Source organism: Myodes glareolus, chromosome 4 (genome assembly GCF_982192425.1).
Source record: "Myodes glareolus chromosome 4, mMyoGla1.1, whole genome shotgun sequence".
Taxonomy (NCBI): domain Eukaryota; kingdom Metazoa; phylum Chordata; class Mammalia; order Rodentia; family Cricetidae; genus Myodes; species Myodes glareolus.
The window spans coordinates 45,864,464-45,884,649 of record NC_142029.1 but is presented as its reverse complement, the minus strand read 5'-3'; the positions used below and the strand labels follow the sequence as shown (position 1 = coordinate 45,884,649).

General features: G+C 40.6%; 1 protein-coding gene across 1 annotated transcript in view; it reads left to right on the top strand.

Annotated features, from left to right (window-relative positions):
- Positions 1-20,186, top strand: part of Me1 (malic enzyme 1) — a 113,561-nt gene that overhangs the window by 12,776 nt on the left and 80,599 nt on the right. The window contains exons 2-3 of the mRNA XM_085689482.2: positions 4,015-4,148; positions 5,895-6,044. Of these exons, the coding sequence (XP_085545608.2) occupies positions 4,015-4,148; positions 5,895-6,044 (284 nt within the window). The remainder of the gene's footprint in view (positions 1-4,014; positions 4,149-5,894; positions 6,045-20,186) is intronic.

Here is a 20,186-nt window from a genome sequence, read left to right as displayed (position 1 = left end):
TTCTTTCTAGTCTTTCTTTTTGTAGTTTGAAAAAAGTTCAAATTTCTGTTCTGTTTCAGACACACACATAGACACATGAATATATGCAATTGAAAAATCTGTTGAATTATTTCTTCCATCTTGAAGATGATTCTTGCACAAATGTCCCCTTTTGGTTGCTTTAAGTTTAAAAGTAATTTTTCCATAATGAATAATGCAATCAATTTTCTGAACAGCATTCTATACTTCTCAGCAATATGTTTCTAAAATTCAGTATGTAAAATGTTGTGTTATACAACTCTGAGATTCCATCTTACACCTGTAAGAATGGCCAAGATCAAAAGCACTGATGACAACTTATGCTGGAGAGATTGTGGGGAAAAGGGAACACTTCTGCATTGCTGGTGGGAATGCAAGCTGGTACAGCCCCTTTGGATGTCAGTATGGCGATTTCTTAGAAAATTTAAAGCAACCTTTATCAAGACCCAGCAATACCACTTTGGGGTATATATATCCAAAGGATCCCCAATCATACCATAAGGACATGTGCTCAGCTATGTTCATAGCAGCATTGTTTGTCATACTCAGAGCCTGGAGACAACCTAAATGCCCCTTGACCGGAGAATGCATAAGGAAAATGTGTTACATTTACACAATGGAGTACTACACAGCAGAAAAAAGTAAAGACATCTTGAACTTTGCAGGCAAATGACTGGAGCTAGAAAACATATTGAGTGAGGTAACCCAGACCCAGAAAGACAATTACCGTATGTACTCACTCATAAGTGGTTTTTATTTTTTTAAATATTTATTTATTTACTTATTATGTATACAATATTCTGTCTGCACACCAGAAGAGGGCACCAGACCTCATCACCGATGATTGTGAGCCGCCATGTGTGAGCCACCAGGACCTTTGGAAGAGCAGGCAATGCTCTTAACTGTAGAGCCATCTCTCCAGCCCTCATAAGTGGTTTTTAAACATAAAGCAAAGAAAACCAACCTACAAATCACAATTCCAGAGAACTTAGACCACAATTGAGGACCCTAAGAGAGACATACATAGGTCTAATCTACATGGGAAGTAAAAAAAGACAAGATCTGAGTAAATTGGGAGCATGGGGACCAAGAGAGAGGGTTGAAGGGAAGAGGAGAGGCAGGGAGGGGAGCAGAGAAAATGTCCTGTTTTGTGTATGCAGTAAATTGAGTTATTACGGCAGGATTCAAGAGTCATTAGTCCTCATTGTACGGACATTCAGGGACAGGGAACGGCTGCAGAGCCATTTGTATCTTTAGTGTTCCTGTCCATCTGTCAAGAAACAGTAGCATCACAAGTTCCAGGCCTTAGTCGTTTGGGGCTGCAATGGTAAAATATCTTGGACTGGGTTTTTAAAATACAAGGTATGTATTTTTGCCTTTCTGAAGGCTTGGAAGCCCCAAGTCCACACAGTGTAGTATCTGGTGAGGGACCCAGTTCCTGCTTCACAGACAGCCGTCTTGTATCCTCACATGGCAGAAAGGACATACAGGTTCTCTGAAGTTTTTTTTTTATCCTAGTCTAATCTTATTTTTATCAGGGCAACCATCCATCATGCCATGTCAGCACTTAATAATGGACCTAAAGAAATAGCAGCCCAGTTTTGGAATAGATGCCTTTTATGATCCAGTATCTCCACTAGGAATCTTCTAGAGAGGATTCCTCATTCCATTCTACCATATCAATCTCCTTCCGAACGAATGTTGGGCCTCTTTGCTTTGACTTCCTGTAGTGTACGCCAACAAATCTTTTAGGTCCATTTTGTATCAGCTCCTTATTTCTATTTTATTTGTTTGTTCTCGAGTTCTATAGTCTTTTACAATTATTGTTGCTTTATAGTACCTATGCTTATGTAAACAGGTAATTTGACATGGGGATAATAATGGTGATGAGTCTAGAAATGCCTTAGGATCAAGCACTTGGGGTCAGTCTTGAAAGGAGAAGAAGGTAAAAAGGAGGTTTTCTTTCTTTTTTGGGGGCTGGGGAAGTTTTTTTTTTTTTTCAATACAGGGCTTTCTTTGTAATAGTCCTGGCTGTCCTGGAACTTGCTCTGTAGATCAGGCTGGCCTTGAACTCACAGAGATCCATTTGCCTCTGCCTCCTGAGTGCTGGGGTTAAGAGTCTATGCCGCCACCGCCCAACAGAAGGACTTTTAAAGTTAGAGTGTAGTTACATAAGTCCCCCTTCTCATCCCTCCCTTGTTCCCTCTTTTTTAATTGAGTGTCTTTCTTGTCTCTCTCTCCTACCCACACACATGTTTGAATATATAAATACATCCTGTTCAGACCATTTAACATTACTTGTTATCTTTATGATTTCAGGGCTGATCATTTGGTATTGAATAACAAGTTAGGGGGCTCATCCCTGGGGAAGAAGATTTTTTTCCTCCTCTCAATATTCCTTAGGTTCTTTGTTTATGGGTGGAGCCATGTGAGATTTCCCCCTTCTGTATTAGCATGTCTGTCGCTGGAATACTTCTTCATGTCTTGTTCAGGCAGCCATATGGTAGTTGAAGTACTGTGAATTAAACTTCCTTGTCATTTTAGAAGACAAAAACCCCACAGCGTATTTCCTGGTTTCCTGTCTCTTACCATTTTTTCTCCCTGTTTTCCATGATGTTCTCTGAACCTTAGGTGTAGGAGTTGGGTTATAGATGGGCCAGTTGAGGCTGGGCATTCTGTAATGACTTGATCTCTGCAGTTTGACTGGTTTCTGTAAAGGTCTCCATCTGTTGAAAAACAGAGTGTCTTTGACAGATGATAAGAACTACACTTACCTGTGGGTAGAAGGATAAATATTTAGAATGCATCTATGGAGCACTGTGTTTTAGTAAAGTGTCAGTTGTAGGTTCTAGAAGATCCATGACTTTACCGGCCCTGGGTAGTTGTCTTGATTTCTAGTATCAGGAATCATTTTCCTTCAGTTAAGTGGGCCTCAAACCCAATTATGTACAAGGTATGAGTGCCACTTGCATCCTTAGGGATTTCTTGCCATGATGGTCACTGTTGTGCTTTTTAAATGTTACAGCAGGGTAGGACTGTTGGTTGCTCCCTCTCTGGGAAGCTTGCATAGTGCCTTCCAATACTATCAGAGCTAGTCCTCAGGTAGGAGGCTTTCAAGTCAGATCCAGCTTGAGTCTACCAGGTCTTATGTCCAAACTCTGTGATGCCAACAAAATCATTCTTGATAAAAATGCCAAGCATGGAAGACTAAAAATGTGCTGCATCTGGTTTTGGGAAGAAATTAGTGTAACCAGGATTGCATGAGGCTGGTCGGAGATCACCAGAGATGGAGGATTGAAATGCGTCCCTGCAAATCATGCAGTTTATTTCCTGACCCAGTTCCCAGTTGGAAGCACAGCAGGTGTCTGCTGACCTACTTCTAGTCACATTTAAAAATAGATGGCTATTCACGTTCATATTCTCTGACATTAATGATTGTATCTTTCATTTTTTGTGTATACATGTATATGGTGTGTATACTGTATTATGTATGTGTGTGGATGTGGATTTATATGCACATGTGTGCATATGCAAATGTGGAAGCTACAGATAGACTAGGTGTTTTCCTTGATCACTTTCAATCTTCTTTTTTGACACAGGAGTGCTCACTGACATTGGAGCTCACTGATTGGCTGGCCAGCTGGAGGTCCACCTGTGTCCCCACCCCTAGTGCCAGAGTTACAGACATGTGCTACCTACCTGGCCTGGCTTTTATGTGCGTGCTGGGCCTCACAGCCCAGTTGCTCATGTTTGCGTAGCAGCCATGTTCCTGGTCGAGTGCGCTGTCTCTCAGGCCTCTCACTGTGTGCTCTTTGGTAGTTTCTTCCTGTCCATTTCCTACTCTCACCGTAGGTTCTGTAGATAAGGAAGCAGATGGCTAGTGCACAGCTGGCTGGTGTACCTCCAGTAACGCTAGGCCCTGCCCTCCCCAGGGTCTGTGCTGTGAGCTATTTGCCTTTTTCTCCTCTGGAAATCATTATTTTCCTTTCTTCCTAGGATTTGGCATTTTCTCTGGAAGAGAGACAGCAACTGAACATTCATGGATTGTTACCACCTTGCTTCGTCACTCAGGAGATCCAAGTCCTTAGGGTAGTTAAGAATTTTGAGCGTCTTAACTCTGACTTTGACAGGTAACACATTTATGAACATATTTCTCTTACACTCTCTGCTATATTTTTTTAATAAAAGAAAGTTGAGGTATTACATGATTTGGAATGGATAGTTAACTTTAAGGAGAATTTGTTTGCAAATATAGTGATTTTTTAAAAAAAGTATTTACTCTCTCATAGGATCATTTGAATTCTCAGTTTACCTTTCTCAAGATAATTTTTCTATGAGAAAATTATATATGTCCACATTTACTTAATATATTTATATGTAAACATGAATATTCTTCACAAAAGGAAGAAATACCTAAGAAAATTTATTTCCTCATTTCTAAAATTGATCATTAGTCATTACTGGTGTTTCTGAGGGCCGTCTTACGGCGGAGTGATGCGGACTTTCAGTCCTGAGCAGTCTGGGCCTTGGTAGGGCTTCCTGCAGGGCATGGGTTTTTATCCACACCACAGCAGGATGGAATCTGATGGCTGGAAGGGGCCGCTATCTCATCAGGTAAGTTTCCTTTGAAAGAAGCGCTCGTGGAAACTATGTTAGTCTCTTCTGAGGGCAGTTTTCCCAGTGCTAATGGCACCTCTTGAATTTCTCAGCCCCATTCCAATTGGCACTGCAGAGACTAAGCTTTTGGCACACAATCACACACTTCAGTGATCTCTGACCCACACCAGAGATCAGTGCAGAGGGTCTCGTTGTTACTGAACACAGTTTTTCACAACTTTTTAGTTGTACAGAGTAGTTTGAATTGAAATGCATAAAGGGCTATGCATAGAAGGATAACCAGACCAGAGACGCCTCTGCATGGAGAAAGGCTGTTAAAAGCGGGGTGAGGCAGTACATTTATTTAATCCCAGCACTCAGGAGACAGAAGCAGGTGGATCTCTGTAAGTTCATGTCAGCCTGGTTTGTACAGTGGCTATCTAGGTCATCCAGGACTGCACAGTGAGATTGTCTCAAAAAGAAAAGAAGGAAACAAAGAAGGGCCATTAGTTTGCTTGAGTTAGTGGTGAAACTCTACTCTGGTGTTTTCATCTCTTTAATTATAAAATAAGGACTATGTCTGTCCAAGTACTGAACAAAATTATGTTATTTCACAATAATGGTGATGTTTGGATGGTAATAATCCAATTTGTGTCTCCTCATTCTTTGAGATGTTGAGTTTTTTGTATATATACATTTGTGTATGTGTGCATGTGCGTGTGTGTGTGTGTGAGCATGCACAAGCTTGCACTTGTAGAGGTCAGAGGTTGACGTTGGCTATCTTTCTCTCTAGTCCTCCACCTGTGACAGGATCCCTCACTGAGCCCAGAGCACACTGACTGACTAACCTGGCTGACCAATGAGCTCTGGGGATTTGCTTCGCTGTAAACCAGCACCAGGTTATAGATATGGATCCCTATGCCCAGGTTTTGCATTGATGCCCGAGGTTCAAACTCAGGTCCTCATGTTTGCACCTCAGGCATTTTCCCCACTGAGCATCTCCCCAGTCCCTTAAAGGCTATTTCTAAAAATTGTTGCTATTGTTTTTTAAGGCAGGGTCTCACTGTGTAACTCAAGCTGTCCTCATATTCATTCCTGCCTGAGCGGCCTAAGTGTTAGAATTAGAGGCACATGCCACCCTGCCTGGCTTCATTATTCATGCTTTCTATTTAACTAAAGATGTACTTAATACTTGATTTAAATTAGATTTCTAAGAGCTATTTTTCCAATTAGATTTTGGTTGTTGGATATAGATCTAAAATTGTGTCCAATTTCCACAGGTATCTTCTGTTGATGGATCTGCAAGATAGAAATGAGAAGCTCTTCTATAGTGTGCTGATGTCTGATATTGAGAAATTCATGCCTATCGTTTATACTCCTACTGTGGGTCTCGCATGCCAGCAATACAGTTTGGCATTTCGGAAACCGAGGTACGTAAACCTTTATTTTAAGTACAATTTGTATTTTGGAGACTGGAAAGCTGGCTCCGCGGTTATTATAGCTTAGCTCCTGCTGCTCTTGTAAAGGACCCGAGTTTGAGTTCCGTTTCCAGCGCCCACAGTGGGCAGCTCACAACTGTCTGATACTTCAGTTATTGAGGATTCAGTGCTCTCTTCTGGCTTCTTTGGGCTGTATTCATGTTTATATACACATTAAGTAATTAAATAATTATAAATACATTTTCATTAACTGTAGTCACTGCTACACAGCAGGTCTCTAGGACTCCGTTTTATCTAGTTGAAATTCAGCATTTTTGACAATCATTTCCTAATCTTGCACTACATCCTATTTTGTTGCTTGCGCTGATTGACCTCTTGAGATGGCACACATTAGTGGTTTTCCACACAATGCTTTCTGTGTTTGACTGTTTCACTTAATGCATTTTCCTCCATGGTCACCCAGGGTTTTACAGTGACAGGGTAACCTCATCCTTTAAGACCAAATAATATCCCATTTGTGTGTATCTTCATTAATTTATTTGTTACCGGCATTGAGTTTGGCTCTGTATCTTGGGTATTGTGAGTGTATTTGACAGTCTTACAATGATAGCAGTTTGGCAGACTGATGTCATTTTCTTTGGTTCCACACACAGCAGTGAGATTGATAGATGTTTTGTTTTTAAATTTTTGAGGTCCCTCCCCATTGTTCTCTATACTGGCTGTATTAATTTCCCTTGCTTCCTTCACCAGGTAATTTCTTTTTCATTAATACCCCAGACAGAACGTCTCTCATCATTTTGAGGTTATCCGTTTCAGATGTCAAGTGATAGTTTACTGTGGGTTTGATTTGCATTTCACTGATGATTAATAATGTTGGATTATTAATGTTCATGTACTTCTTGCAATTTACCTGTTTTAAATTTTCTTAGCAGTTCATTGATTCTATCTTATGTTTATGTCTTGCATGTATGTATGTGTACCACATGCATGCCTGGTGTCTTTGGAGTTTGAGGATAGCATAGAATTCTCCCGCCTCTCCTTTCTAGGGTTACAGGCAGGTGCCACCACGCCTGGTTTATGTGGTGCTAAGGACATGACTTAGAGCCATGTACTTGCTAGGAAAGCACTCTACCAGCTAAGCAGTGTCCCCAGCCTCCCAGATCAATACTTATACGAATAATCCTATTCTTAATGATTGCTGAGGGGAAAGGCTGGAATGTGCATTTACCGGTTTCATGAGGAATTTCGTCTCCTTGGCATAGATACTTTGTCATGGATAATCAGTTTTCAGACTGTTGTTGGGCTTGCTTAGGTTGTCTTGTTCCCATGTGCCCACAGCACTTTAATTCCTATAGAATTCTGCATATTTTGGTGTCTCTGTCTGCTTCTCACAGCACATTTAATTATGGCTAACCTTTATACAGATGGCAGAGACAGCTCTTTGTTTTTCTGTTCTACTGAGTTCTGTCTTACCTGAATTACTTACTAATATACCTTGTGAAACGTTTCAGAAAGCTTCGTACAAATTAATAATACAGGAATATAAAGCAATCTTAAAGAGTTTCTTTGGAAGTATTTCTCCTTACTACTTACTATATATTTTCAACTTAAAATGTTAAACATTAATTTTATGTGTATGAGTGTTTGATTGCATGTATGTAAGTGCACCACATGCATGCCTGGTGCCTGTAGAGGTCAGAGAGATCATCGGATCCTCTGGGAATATTTACAGATGGTTGTGAGAAGTCATGGATGCTGGGAACCAAACTGGTCTTCTGCAAGGGCAGCAAGTGCTCTTAAGTCCTGAGCCTGAGCCATCTCAGTCCCTACCTACTGTATTTTAAACATGCAATTCCCCCAAAATATGTCCTTTTTTAAGCTATATCTCATCATACTATATATTTGATAATCATGTTCTTACTTTTGATATTTTTAATGTCTGTCAAGATAAATTTGATCCCTAGTCATAGCTAGGTTATAAGATTCTAGAGAGGGAAACTCTTTCTGAGACAGGGCTCTCTATGTCCCAGTTTGACCTTTGGTTCCCTGTATAGACTAGGGTGCCATCAATCTCACAGTGCCCCAGCCTCTAGCTGTGGAGCTGGAATTGTCGGAATGCACCACTACACTGGACCCGAAAAGTCATTATTACAAGTTATAATAATGTCTCATTGAAACAGTAATTCAGGAGTATCCTGTTCGTGCACTCTTAGAGAAAAATGTTAAGTAATGATGATCCATCATTTTCCCCTGCTGTTTAAGCATATTATTTTAACAGACAAATCCTCAAATAATTGATCCTGAAGGAAACACAACTCCAATGAGTCAGTCTACTAGAACAAAGAATTTTGACTGAGTGTAGACACCTTGAATGCATACTCTTTTCACTTCTCATCTTTAGGTGGTGAGTCACTGATCTGATCTGGGCAAACAGGTGGAACTAATACAGTTTACTGAAAATAGATTAAAAAGCAAAACAAGTCTTTCCCAAGATGCCCAGACTAGTGCTGTTGGTTCACCCAGAGTCAAGGTGCAAACAATGGCCAGTGCTCAAATTAGTTAGAGAAAGCTATAGTGCCTTTAAATAGAATTCTTAGCCTGTTCCTTAGAATAATATCTATTTTGTGAGTTTTTGGAGGGTGGGATTGGACATAATACAAATGATATAGCTGAATAATCCTCAGTCGTGGTTATTGTTGCATTAGCATTGTAACACCCCCAGGATGCTTGCCATCTGATGGGCTGCAGAGCAGTGTTTACCAGCCTTACCATAGTCGTGTACGTTTGCAAAAGAGGAGAAAATGGAAAGTGTCCTGGACATCCAGATAGGTGGGCCTAGAAGACAATAAAATGTGTGGACTGGGAACTCAATAGATGCTGTATTTAAAGGCTCTTATATTTTTATTACAATTTCACACGTGTATATAATGAAATATGATCATAACCACCCTCTATTTCTCCCTTTTTTCCTTTTTGTTTTTGTTTTTCAAGACAGGGTTTCTCTGTGTAGCTTTGGAGCCTGTCCTGGAACTCACTCTTGTAGACCAGGCTGGCCTTGAACTCATAGATATCCACCTGACTCTGCCTCCCTAGTGCTGGGATTAAAGACCACCTGGCAATTTCTCGTTTCTTATTCCCTCCATCTCCCTTCAAATTTCATGACCCTCCAACTTTTGATAATCCAGTTAATGTTGTCCAATTATACGTGGGTTTGGGGCCATTCAGTAAAGTAGAGAAAGCCACCAGGGGCAATACCCTAAAAAATTATTCTCCTTCTCTATGTGTGACACTGTACCTAGGGAGCTATGAATAAATGTTACTCATGCCGGATAGGGAACTGCATCTGTCTAGAATCTCAAGAGGAGAGAGTCAGCTTTAATTGAAACTTGATTTGTGACATAGAAGAAAGAAAAGAAGCTAAAGCCAGTGGCGGTACTCACCTTTAGTTCCAGCACCCGGGAGGCAGAGGCAGGCGGAGATCTTGAGTTTGAGGACAGCCTGATCTACAAAACGAGTTCCAGGACAGCCAGGACTACTTAGAGAAACCCTGCCTTGAATGAATGAATGAATGAATGAATGAATGCTTAATATTTTAAAAAATCCCTGAGGCTAACATTCCTTCAAACAAATATTGTTTTTGTTACATTATGGGGACTGTATTATACTAACTGTATTAACCATGAAGTGAATGCTTAATTGAATAGAAGCTTTCATTTTGCTTAAGCGATGTGCTATATAGGAGTACAATACTAATTTTAACTTAGAACTACTCTAGTAGCTCATTAGCTGATTATAAATAAATTAAGCATGTATTATTTATAGGAAGGTACATGGTTTCCTGGCCAGTTTGGATAATTTGCAAGCTACATGCTCAATCATTGAAATAACTCTGTGATATTGCCCTAGTCAGATCAGATGCTGTATCCAACCACCATAAATGGAGTGACCTTTTCATAAGAGAGGCTTATTTCTCTTACTCCTGGAGTCTGGGATCCTGTGATCAGGGCCAGCATGGTTGGGTTCTCATTGTCTCTGAGCACTGGATCACTGGTTGCTTGTTATATCTTCATGTTACTAAGCCCTCTGAGAACCTGTTTGTATAGACACCAACAGGTACTGTCCTGGATTAGGGGCTCCCTGGGCTGATCACTTCTGAAATGCCCTGCCTCTTCATGCTGCAGCACCGGAATTGAGATGTAAGCAGTTAAATTTAGGGAGCACGTGGACCTCAGTGTCTCTCAGCCACTTTGGTAGTTTAGCACTATTCTATTACTACTGAGACATCAAAATGCAAACCCCAGGCAAGCCAGGGCCCAGAGGTCCTGGGTTGCCTGTCAGAGGCAGGTGGAGCTGGCTTTTAGAAAATGGTCCAGGTGGATGTTTATCAGAGGGGGCCTTCTGGATTCAGGCATTGCTGGCTAACAGAGCTGTCCAGGTGAACCAAGGCTCGATTTGGTTCTCTTGAATTCAGCCACATTAGAATTGTCAGGCACAAGCTGGTTGTAGCGGCACACCTTTAATCTCAGCACTCAGGAGACAAAGGCAGCTGGATTTCTAACTCTGAAGCCAACCTGGTCTACACAGTGAGTTCTAGGACAGCAAGAATGACATGGTGAGAGCCTGTCTCAAAAAAAAAAAAAAGTTGACATTTAGGAAGTATAATAACTTTATACCTCTCACTTAGTCTGTAAACTTTAGAAATTCTTTTAAACATCAAATCACTGATTACATTTTCAATGCTTTCAGAAGAGTGATTTATTATTATTATTTATTTACTGTATAAACTTTGCCATTTACTTGTAGTGACACCTTTGATTTTTATTTATACAGGTCCTGCAGTTAGCGCTCCCGTTAATTTGTTTCATCACCTTTAACATAAGCTCAGGGTTTGCACTGATCATTTTTAAGGTTTTAAGAAAGCGAAATCACGGTGGTTGTTCTTCAAAGCTGTGAAGCAGATGAGAATATCTGAACTAGTTGCTTTTTAACTGTTACTTCAGTGGACCCTGGCACTGTCATTGGCACTGGAGATGCAGGTGTTGATGATCCCTGAAGTACAAGTTCAATTCTTCTTTCCCTGAGTAGGACAAATGCTGCATTTATGAAATGTGTGAGTGATTTGTCCTCAATAGGAGTGAGGTCGAGTCTCCTGTAATCATAAGAACTAGGAATTCAGTGTGTGCCCAGAGGAGTTTTGAGTTCCAAAGTATTTTCTTTCTTAAGCATTGCCTTAATTAGGAAAAATGTGGAGAATGGAAAAAATGCAGACGTGAGTCAAGTATCAGTTCTTTACATCAGGATCTAAGGGTTGGCCAAATTTATGCATAGACATATAAATCTCTTTGGCAAGGCACTGAGACTTATCTGCTACTGTAAAAAGCCTTTAGAAATATAGAGTAACAGTTCATTGAGCCTCCAGCCCATCTAGAGACTTGATATGTGGAAAGCTTGAGTGGAAACTCGAGTTTCAGATCCAAAAATAATTTTGCTACAGCCTGTGTGGTTCTTCCAGGTGTTTTGGTTTAAGTTTACATGTAACATATGGAGAATTCAGAAACAGTTTGCCAAGTTTTATCTCAGGTAAGTACTCATAAAATCATATCCATTTAGTTACTCTCCCATGTACAGGAATGCATATATTTTAAATGAGAATTATAAACCTTAGTCTTCATTAGTAAAAATAAATGAAAAGAGATATTTATTCTTAGATCATTTTATATTAAATATTCTCATGCCTGGAATATTACGTTTATTAGATAACCATGTTTTGATGGGTCACTGGCAGGTTGGACTGTGTCCAGAGAAGGTGACTGCAGTAGTAACAGCTTTGGAAACTGGTCACCTGAGAGTCAACTGGAGGATGTGGAGATGCAAGGCGCGAGTGAAGTGTTTCGTGTGGAAGGCAGCATACATCTCCGTAGGAGTCATAAGGATGGAGAACTGCAGTTGCTAGATGAAGTCCCTGCAGAGATACAGAACTTTACAGAGCTTTCTAACTGGCCTTGGAATAGCCTTTCACCTTCAAAACTGGGAGTAGTTGAGTGGTTTGGCTAAGCATTGGTGGTACCTGCTCTAAATGGGATTCTAGCCGTGGGCTTATTGTGAACCTTTGAGTTCTAAGGTCACATTGTTCTTTTCATTTATCTTATGTTGAATTTATTTTCATGTCATAAGGTTTTGTTTCTTCAGTTTCTTCTGGTCTGTCCTTTTCTTCTCTGCAGCCACCTCTTCTGGCTTAGGAACAGTTTGTTGCCCACATGAGAGTCGTGTCCATGTGGCAGAGGAGCTGTGTCTCATGCCCATGAGCTCGGGAAGTTCAGTGGTGCACATTGTGTGACTTGCTCACCTGGAAATGGTCAGTGACAGCTACACCCGTAGCTCAGCATTATTCTCTGCATGTGCAGCCGGAGTTCAGCCTGGGGACACAGTGCCTCTTCCACTATACACTGTACAGCACACATGGACCTCTTGTTCCATTTGATGCTGCCAAACACTAACTGAAATATTCAAATATTTGCACTTGGTTGCAAATTGCCAGCTCTGGGTCCACTTTGTTGCCTACATCTAGCTCTGCCATGTCATTTCCATTTTGATGATTCAGTGGGTGTTATCCAGTGTCTTGTTACTTAGTGGGGATTTTTTTTTAACTTGTTTTTATTGAACTATATGTTTTTCTCCACTCCCCTTCTTCTGTCTCCCATGGTCCCCATGCTCCCAGTTTACTCAGGAGATCCTGTCTTTTTCTATTTCCCATATATGTACATTAGATGCACACACATGGTCTCTTTAAAGTGACAGCCTTCAGACAGCCTTCAGATAGCTTGTAGTCAGCTTTTTAAATTTGCTTACCTGGATGGCCTTGCCATTTTCACACATGTTCTTTTTTTTTCTTTATTTTTTTTAAGATTTATTTATTTATTTATTTATTTATTATGTGTACAGTATTCTCAGTATTCTGTCTGCATGTATGCCTGCAGGCCAGAAGAGGGCACCATATCTCACTACAGATAATGTGAGCTACCATGTGGTTGCTGGGAATTGAACTCATGACCTTTGGAAGAGCAGGCAGTGCTCTTAACTGCTGAGCCATCTCTCCAGTCCCCTCGTATGTGTTCTTAAAATGAACACAAAGACCTGCACCTCTTGATTTGCGTGATTTCGTGGGGGTTTTTCTATGTCAAGAGAGTAAGGGACTGTTTTCACAGATCTCCCCTGGCCATGTTTAGGAAGAGAGCTGGCCACTTTCAGTTGAAATGTTCTGTGCGTGTTTTAAAAGGTAGCTCACAAATTAGTACTTTCAGGGATTTGGTACCTCTTGTGAAGTCACCTAACAGTTTCAATCACTTTGAAGGAAATCAGTTACAACTTTGATTGCAAATTTGAGATCTATGAAGAATTGTATACTTTCAAACAAGAGGAATTCAGAATCATTTAATGACTCGATTCATTAAAATTCTCACTCTATGCCCCTAACAACATGTGGCCACAACAAGCGTGTAATTTTATTTAGTTGTATTCTGGCTATAATGCTTGGATGACTAGAGCCAAATGTCGGTATTTTCTCACTTGGAATATATAAATTTTACTCCTGTTATGTGTTCTCCCTACTGGGTTGTACTTACCAAGCTGCAGAAGCATCAGGAAGCATTTTCCAAGGCAGTGCCACTCCCTGTGCCGTGACCCCACACCGGAGTCATCAGTGGGAAGGACAGAGCAGGGCCCACCTTGGCTGTAATCATCTTTGCCAAGCTTTCTTACTTGCTGCCCATCTGTGTTTCTCAAGATCCAGACACTACATGACGAAATAATCTGTATTTATATTCTCAGAGAGGTGGTTTATCTTTCAAAATATGATTGTGAATGTTTAGAAACAATAGCATAAGCGAACTCAACAATTTTAGTTCAATACTGTTTTATTCTATATTTCATTAATATTTTATATCATATTAGTAAGGTTTTAAGATCATTGACAAGGTTCCAAATTCTGTAATTATCTATTCAATTTATGAGTTACTAAATGTTCTCTTTTTAACTAAAGAAGTTCGCCTTTTAACTGTGTAACTCAGTCTTAAATATGATTGGCAGATGAATAAATGGTTTGTACAATAATTTGAAATGTACCATATTTTATATATTTAAGATAGTGTAGCTATGTGAATTAAAACATTGGCTCTTAAAATGAGGTAATTTGTTTTAAAAGCTTAATATATGGGTATACACACACACAACCTTTATTCAAAGAAGTTAATTTTATTGACATTTGTCAGATGTATGCTTATATACGATGAGGTCAGTTTTACCATAGGAGCTATGCTGGAGTTCATCAGAACAGTTGTAAAATCATTTTATATATTCTTTGAGTTCATAGTTACTTGAAAATATTTATGTAGAGATAGTAATATATAGTTATTTTTATTTTATTTTTAAAATGTTATATTATAAATTGAAAATAATCATTACTAGAAAAGTATCACTAAGGTGTTAAGGGCCAGACTTCAGAGAGAGGGGGGCAGGAAAAGGGGGAGAAAGAAAAAGAGAGGGGTGGGGTGGGAAATGAGATTGGGAGAGGATGAATGAGAATGAAAACAGGCTGGAAGGAGAGACTTCCTGAGGAAGCTGGCCCTGTGAGGCAGCGGCTGCACCAGAGCTCTGTGTCCAGGCTGCAGAGCCAGGGAAGGGCAGGTCCCACAGCGCAGCGAAGCCTGAACTCGTCCTGTGGCAGAAGTTCCCTGTCTTCAGGGGCAGTTGTTCTTTTCTAGCAGGACTTTTAACCCCCTTGGAATGACCATCATTATGGGGAGTGAGGAAATGTTAATCTTACTTTAAAATGATCTTTGTAGCTGGATGTGGTGTGCACACTTCTAATCCCAGCAGGTGGATCTCTGTGAGTTCAAGGCCAGCCTGGTCTACGTAGTGAGTTCTAGGATAGCCAGGGCTATGCTGAGAGACCCTGTCTCAGAAACAAACAAATGACCTTTGTAGAAACATCTAGAATGGTGTTGACACATGAAAGTAGCTATCATATCCTCCTCAAACAATGTTGGGCCAACTCATTTTGGGCTGTCTTCTACCTTGGGTCTGAGTTCTTCAGAGAAGATTCTTGGACATTTCCTTAACTGCTGGTTTACAAAAGTTGAAATGATATATTTGTTAATAAACATTATCCTATGAAATAGAGTTTTTAGAGTGTTTATCACATGTTGCTTCCCTCAAGAGCATAATTCTATCAGGCATTTCATGAGAATGTTGCTCTACTATGGTTTCCTTGATTGTCTTATTTATTGTATATATGCGCATGTGTGTGTGCGCACGCACGTGCATGTACTTGTGTATGGCATGCACATCCCACATGCGGCACTGTGTGCATGGGCATCAGAGGACAACGCATATGAGTTGGTTCTCCTTTCACACATGGATCTGGGATGGAACCCAGGTTTTCAGGCTTGACAGTGAGAAAGCCTTTTCCCACTGAGCCATCTTTCCATCCCTGTTTCATTTTCTAAAGTTTCTAACTTTTAATGATAGTAATTTAATATTTAAACTCAGTTTTATGAATTGTGATAGACCATTATCTAATACTCAGTTCCGGCATAGGTAACGTTGCATGGGTCTGTGTCCATTATCTCTTCTCTCCTTTCCTGTGCCAGAAATCCTAAGATTGTGTCCTTCACATTAGGCACTTTACTTAGCATTAGGTATGTAAAGATGTATTTCTTGTCCTTGTGGACAAGAATTGACGTATAATATCATGTGAACAAAGAGGTGCATGAATGCAAAATGTATTTATTATAAAGGGATTGAACAGAATAGTGACAGGAGCGTCCCTTCTATGATGTAGCTGGAGCTGTGTCTCTGAGGCGATATTTTAGTTTATTCATGCAGGGATAGGTGATAATTTATAAAATACAAAAAAACAAAAAAGGGTCTGAGGCCAAGCAAATTATACAGTCAGAAGTTCTATCTTGGGGCAGGACGGCAAAGGCCAGGTTGTGATACAGTTTCTTTGTAATTCTGTCCATTTGGAAGCTAGAAAGCTGTTTGAAAGGGGACGATAGCCTCTAAGTAAGGTTTGAGACAATTACTCAGTCTCTCCCGTATGGACAGAGGCTGGGGTGGAGTGGAAAGACCAGTACGGTTTGCAGCACTGACTCTGCTTTCCTTACCTAATGGTTACCTAATGGCGTCGAATGAACTTAATCCGCTTAGGCTCTGGAGGAGATCAGCTAAGCCAGCAAACCCACATAGTTGCCAACAGTGGCAATTGTTGTCAGTCTTTAGTTCTGTTGTGGTGGCACTAAGTAGCTGAGGTGACCCGAATGTGTCACACTGGTGTGTTGTATCCCAGTAATCAGCTGCAGATAAGAGGCTCTGCTGGGCTGAAGCTGGTGAGCTTGAGGCTTAGTGCAGTTCATTTGATTTGTAACCCAAGTCCTCCCTTTGTGATCTTACCTTTGTTCACCACCTACCCCTACCTAGGAAGAGGAAGCTAGACCATGTGCTGTCCTGACACTAGATCTTTTTTACTTCACTCTGTGCACCTATTTTTAAGTTAAAATGTCATTCCCATGGGTGTGGAGCACTGTAGCCGCCTTCTGAACCTTCTGTTGTGGGCATAGGAATGTAAATACTGTAGCCTTATCCTCTGCATCTCATATATTCTTCTCCATGTTCCGTAGGAATTCATTGGCTCAACATATTCTTTCCATGAGCTAAATCTAACATATGTCCCTTGTCAATAAAATATATTTCTTCATAATCCATACAAACAAGTCTGGTGAGCCAGCCCACCACTAAAATGTCAGGGCAGTGTTCTGCAGGTTTTATTCAGGGTCATGGTTTCTCTTCTGTACATTCTCTTACTAACTTGAAACCGAGAGCTTCCAAGTCAGCATCTCTACTCCACCCCTTCCTATGGTTACTCTTCACGTTTCCAACTATTAGGTCGCTCCTCTTACATGACACACAGTGACCTACAGCTTCCCGACCCAACATCTCTAACCTGAGGCAGAGAAAGTCTTCAAGTCTACAAGAACTAGTTTCGGGATAGGCTCCAAACCTACAGACAAACCCTATCTTGAAAAACTAAAAACCAAACCAAAACAAAACAAAAAAACCAAAAACCCAAAACAAACAAACGAAAAAAGAATTCCATCTTGAAGCTGCCTTTGCATGGGAGATGTGTTACAGAATTTAGAAAATTGTTTACCTGAAGTTCAGATGGACCTACAGTTCCCAAACATCAAATTCTTTTTATTAAACAGAATTTATTTTTAAGTATTAAATCTTAGCTTAACACTGTGACAATAGCAGTTATAACTGAGTATAATTACTTGTGATGATAAAATATAAAAAAATAGGAAAATCATAAACTATCAGCTAGAATTAAATTAGATTTCTAGGACCAGAAGACTTTTAAAAACTATGCAAATACAAATTATAGTTTACAAGCTTCATTTTTGGGTTGGGGAGATGGCTCTGCAGGTAAAAGCTCTTGCCATATGAGCCTGACAGTTTGGACCCCAGAACCCAAGTAAAAGCCACACTCATATACATATAGCACTAGTATATGTAATCCGAGTGTGCCCCTATGGGGAGATGGGGAGATGGGAGGCCAAGGCAGAAGAATTACCAGAGGTTCTTGAGGGGGCTAGCCTGTCTTAAGCAACAGCAAAAACACCTTATCTTGAGCAAAGTGGAAAGATGAGGACCCACTGATCCACTGAAGGTCCTCTGACCTCCACATGTATGCTACATGCTGGCAGCTCCACCAACAACGAGTGTGCCTGCACGCACATGCAGGCATGCACATACACACACTCTTAACCTCTATCTCTCTCCTTCTCTCCCTCACTTCCTCCTCTCTCACTAATACAACTCTTACCTCCCTCACCCTCCTGACTTCTCTTCCTGTCCCCCTCTTACACATACACTCTCTCTTCTCTCTCCCTCCCTCACACACTTCTGCCTCTCTCTCCCTTCCTCTCCCCCCCCCCCCACTTACATCTCTCTCTTTTCCTCCATCTCATACACACTCACACACATCCAAAGTCATAGAAAGTATCCCCACGATGCTATTAAGTCGGCAGGTGTTTCTAGATTAGAAAGGTAGTATGCAGTATGCATTTAGTACTTCCAAGATAATACGGTTGCTCCTGCCAGCTAGAGGCACTACTTGGACTCATGTAGGAGGCATGGAGCCCACTTTCAAAATTCTGATATTTTCTATTTGATAATTTGACACACACAAACAGGACATTCTGATTGTTGTCATCTTGCCCTCTCTTGTCTCCCTCCCACCCTTTTATCCCTCCCCACCCCAGTCCACACAACACTCTCTCTTTCCCACGTTAATGTCTTGGTTTTGTTCTGTGACCACTGGGTTTGATGAGGTTCTTCTCTGTGAGGTGGGTTTGGCATTACTATTGTGGAATGGTGGGCTCCTCACTTTGGTTATACTTAAAATAAAAACAGAAAACTACGATAGATTCCTAGTGCTGGTATAGATTTGAACTTTTGAAGAGGTAACCTAAATCTGAGCAAGGATTGGAGTGGTCAGTCAGCAATAACAGTGACCCTCAAATATCCTTTGAAAAAGTGACCTGCATCAGAAAGGTTATCAAGTCTGTGCATGTGATTTATATTTATGTATTGCTGGACTCTCTACCCCCTTTTTTCTGTAGATCAAATTTTTTTCTCTCTAAAAAGGAAAATACAGAAACAAAAAACAAACAATCAATCCAAGGCTTTTCCATTTAGGTTAATAAGGGCCTGTCTCCATAATTATCATGGACTTCGATCATGTCTCCATAATGTGCATGGATTTCTGTCACTTGTCTAAAACCCTAGACAGGGAAGCTAGATTTACTGATGGAATGGTTTGATCATTTAGTGTTGGGTTTAGATAACTGAGGAGCACAGTCACAAAGCAAAGACCAGCAAAAGGAAATTTTTAAGCAAAGGCCCAGAGTTAGCACTGTTGTGTATGCCATTCTGTAATGTGAAAGGACCCGAAAGGTTTCAGCCGTGCCGCACTTGCTCTCTGAGGACACCGTTTGTCCTTGGAGTAAGAATAAGTGTAGAGTAAACTTAGGCAGCCTATAGCAGGGGTGCATGACTAATGGAAGAGGCTACATTAGTTTCAGAGATTCCCTGAAGATTTGGAACTGAGAATCACCAGCCAGGGTGATTAGGTTTCATGTGGACCCTGGAGCAAACCCTAAAGAACCAGTAGGTAAGGAGCTCCAGCTCAAGTGTAGCTGAATCCCACTGTAGCCTTTCTCCCATCCGTCCTTATCTGTAGAGCCTGGCAGTGCTGTGATGGAGACCGCCACACTTCTATCATGAGTGTCTCTGTCATTTCCTGTCTAGTCCCAGCTCATAGTTTATGTTGGCCTTCCATAGGACTTGCATTCCACAGCCATCAAGTAACTGAAAGATTGTTGTTTGATTTTTGCATTGCCAATAAATGTTAGATAAGATGTATGTACTTTCCTTTGAAAGTGAGAGTTACTTTTTTCTTTTGTATTTTCTTATTATTTGTAAATTTTTGGGAAGAAACCTAAGCTGTCCACCTCAAAATGGGACTAAGTAACTATGCTATTTTCGTAGGATTTGGGGACTCAAACAGAAAGAAAAGGATGGGGGCTTTACAAGTAGTTGGTGCTTGTACACTTGTTTTTGTGTAGGTGTCTACCAAATGTGGCTATTTCTCCATTTTTTTCTTGTCTCATTTTTAACCAATGCCCCATAGCTGTGGGCATTTTTATTTATTTATTTTTGTTATTATACTGTCATACTTGAAAATTTTTAGTATGTGTTTTTAATGGCTGAATTTTATGTATATTGGGTATTTTGTCTTCATGTACGTAAGTGTACTGTGTATATACTGTGGAGATCAGATTGCCTAGAGCTGGAGTTATAGACTCCTGAAAGCCACTAGGCGGGCGCTGGGACCTGAACCTCTGCTAGAACAGCAAGTGCACTTACCCACTAGCTGCCTCTCTAGCCCACATTTCAGTATGTCTCATAGATATTTCTAGAGAGCACAAGCACACCTCCTAATTTATCTGCTTTAACAGCTAGAAAGTTTTCCAAATGCAAGCATGAATTACACACACACACACACACACACAC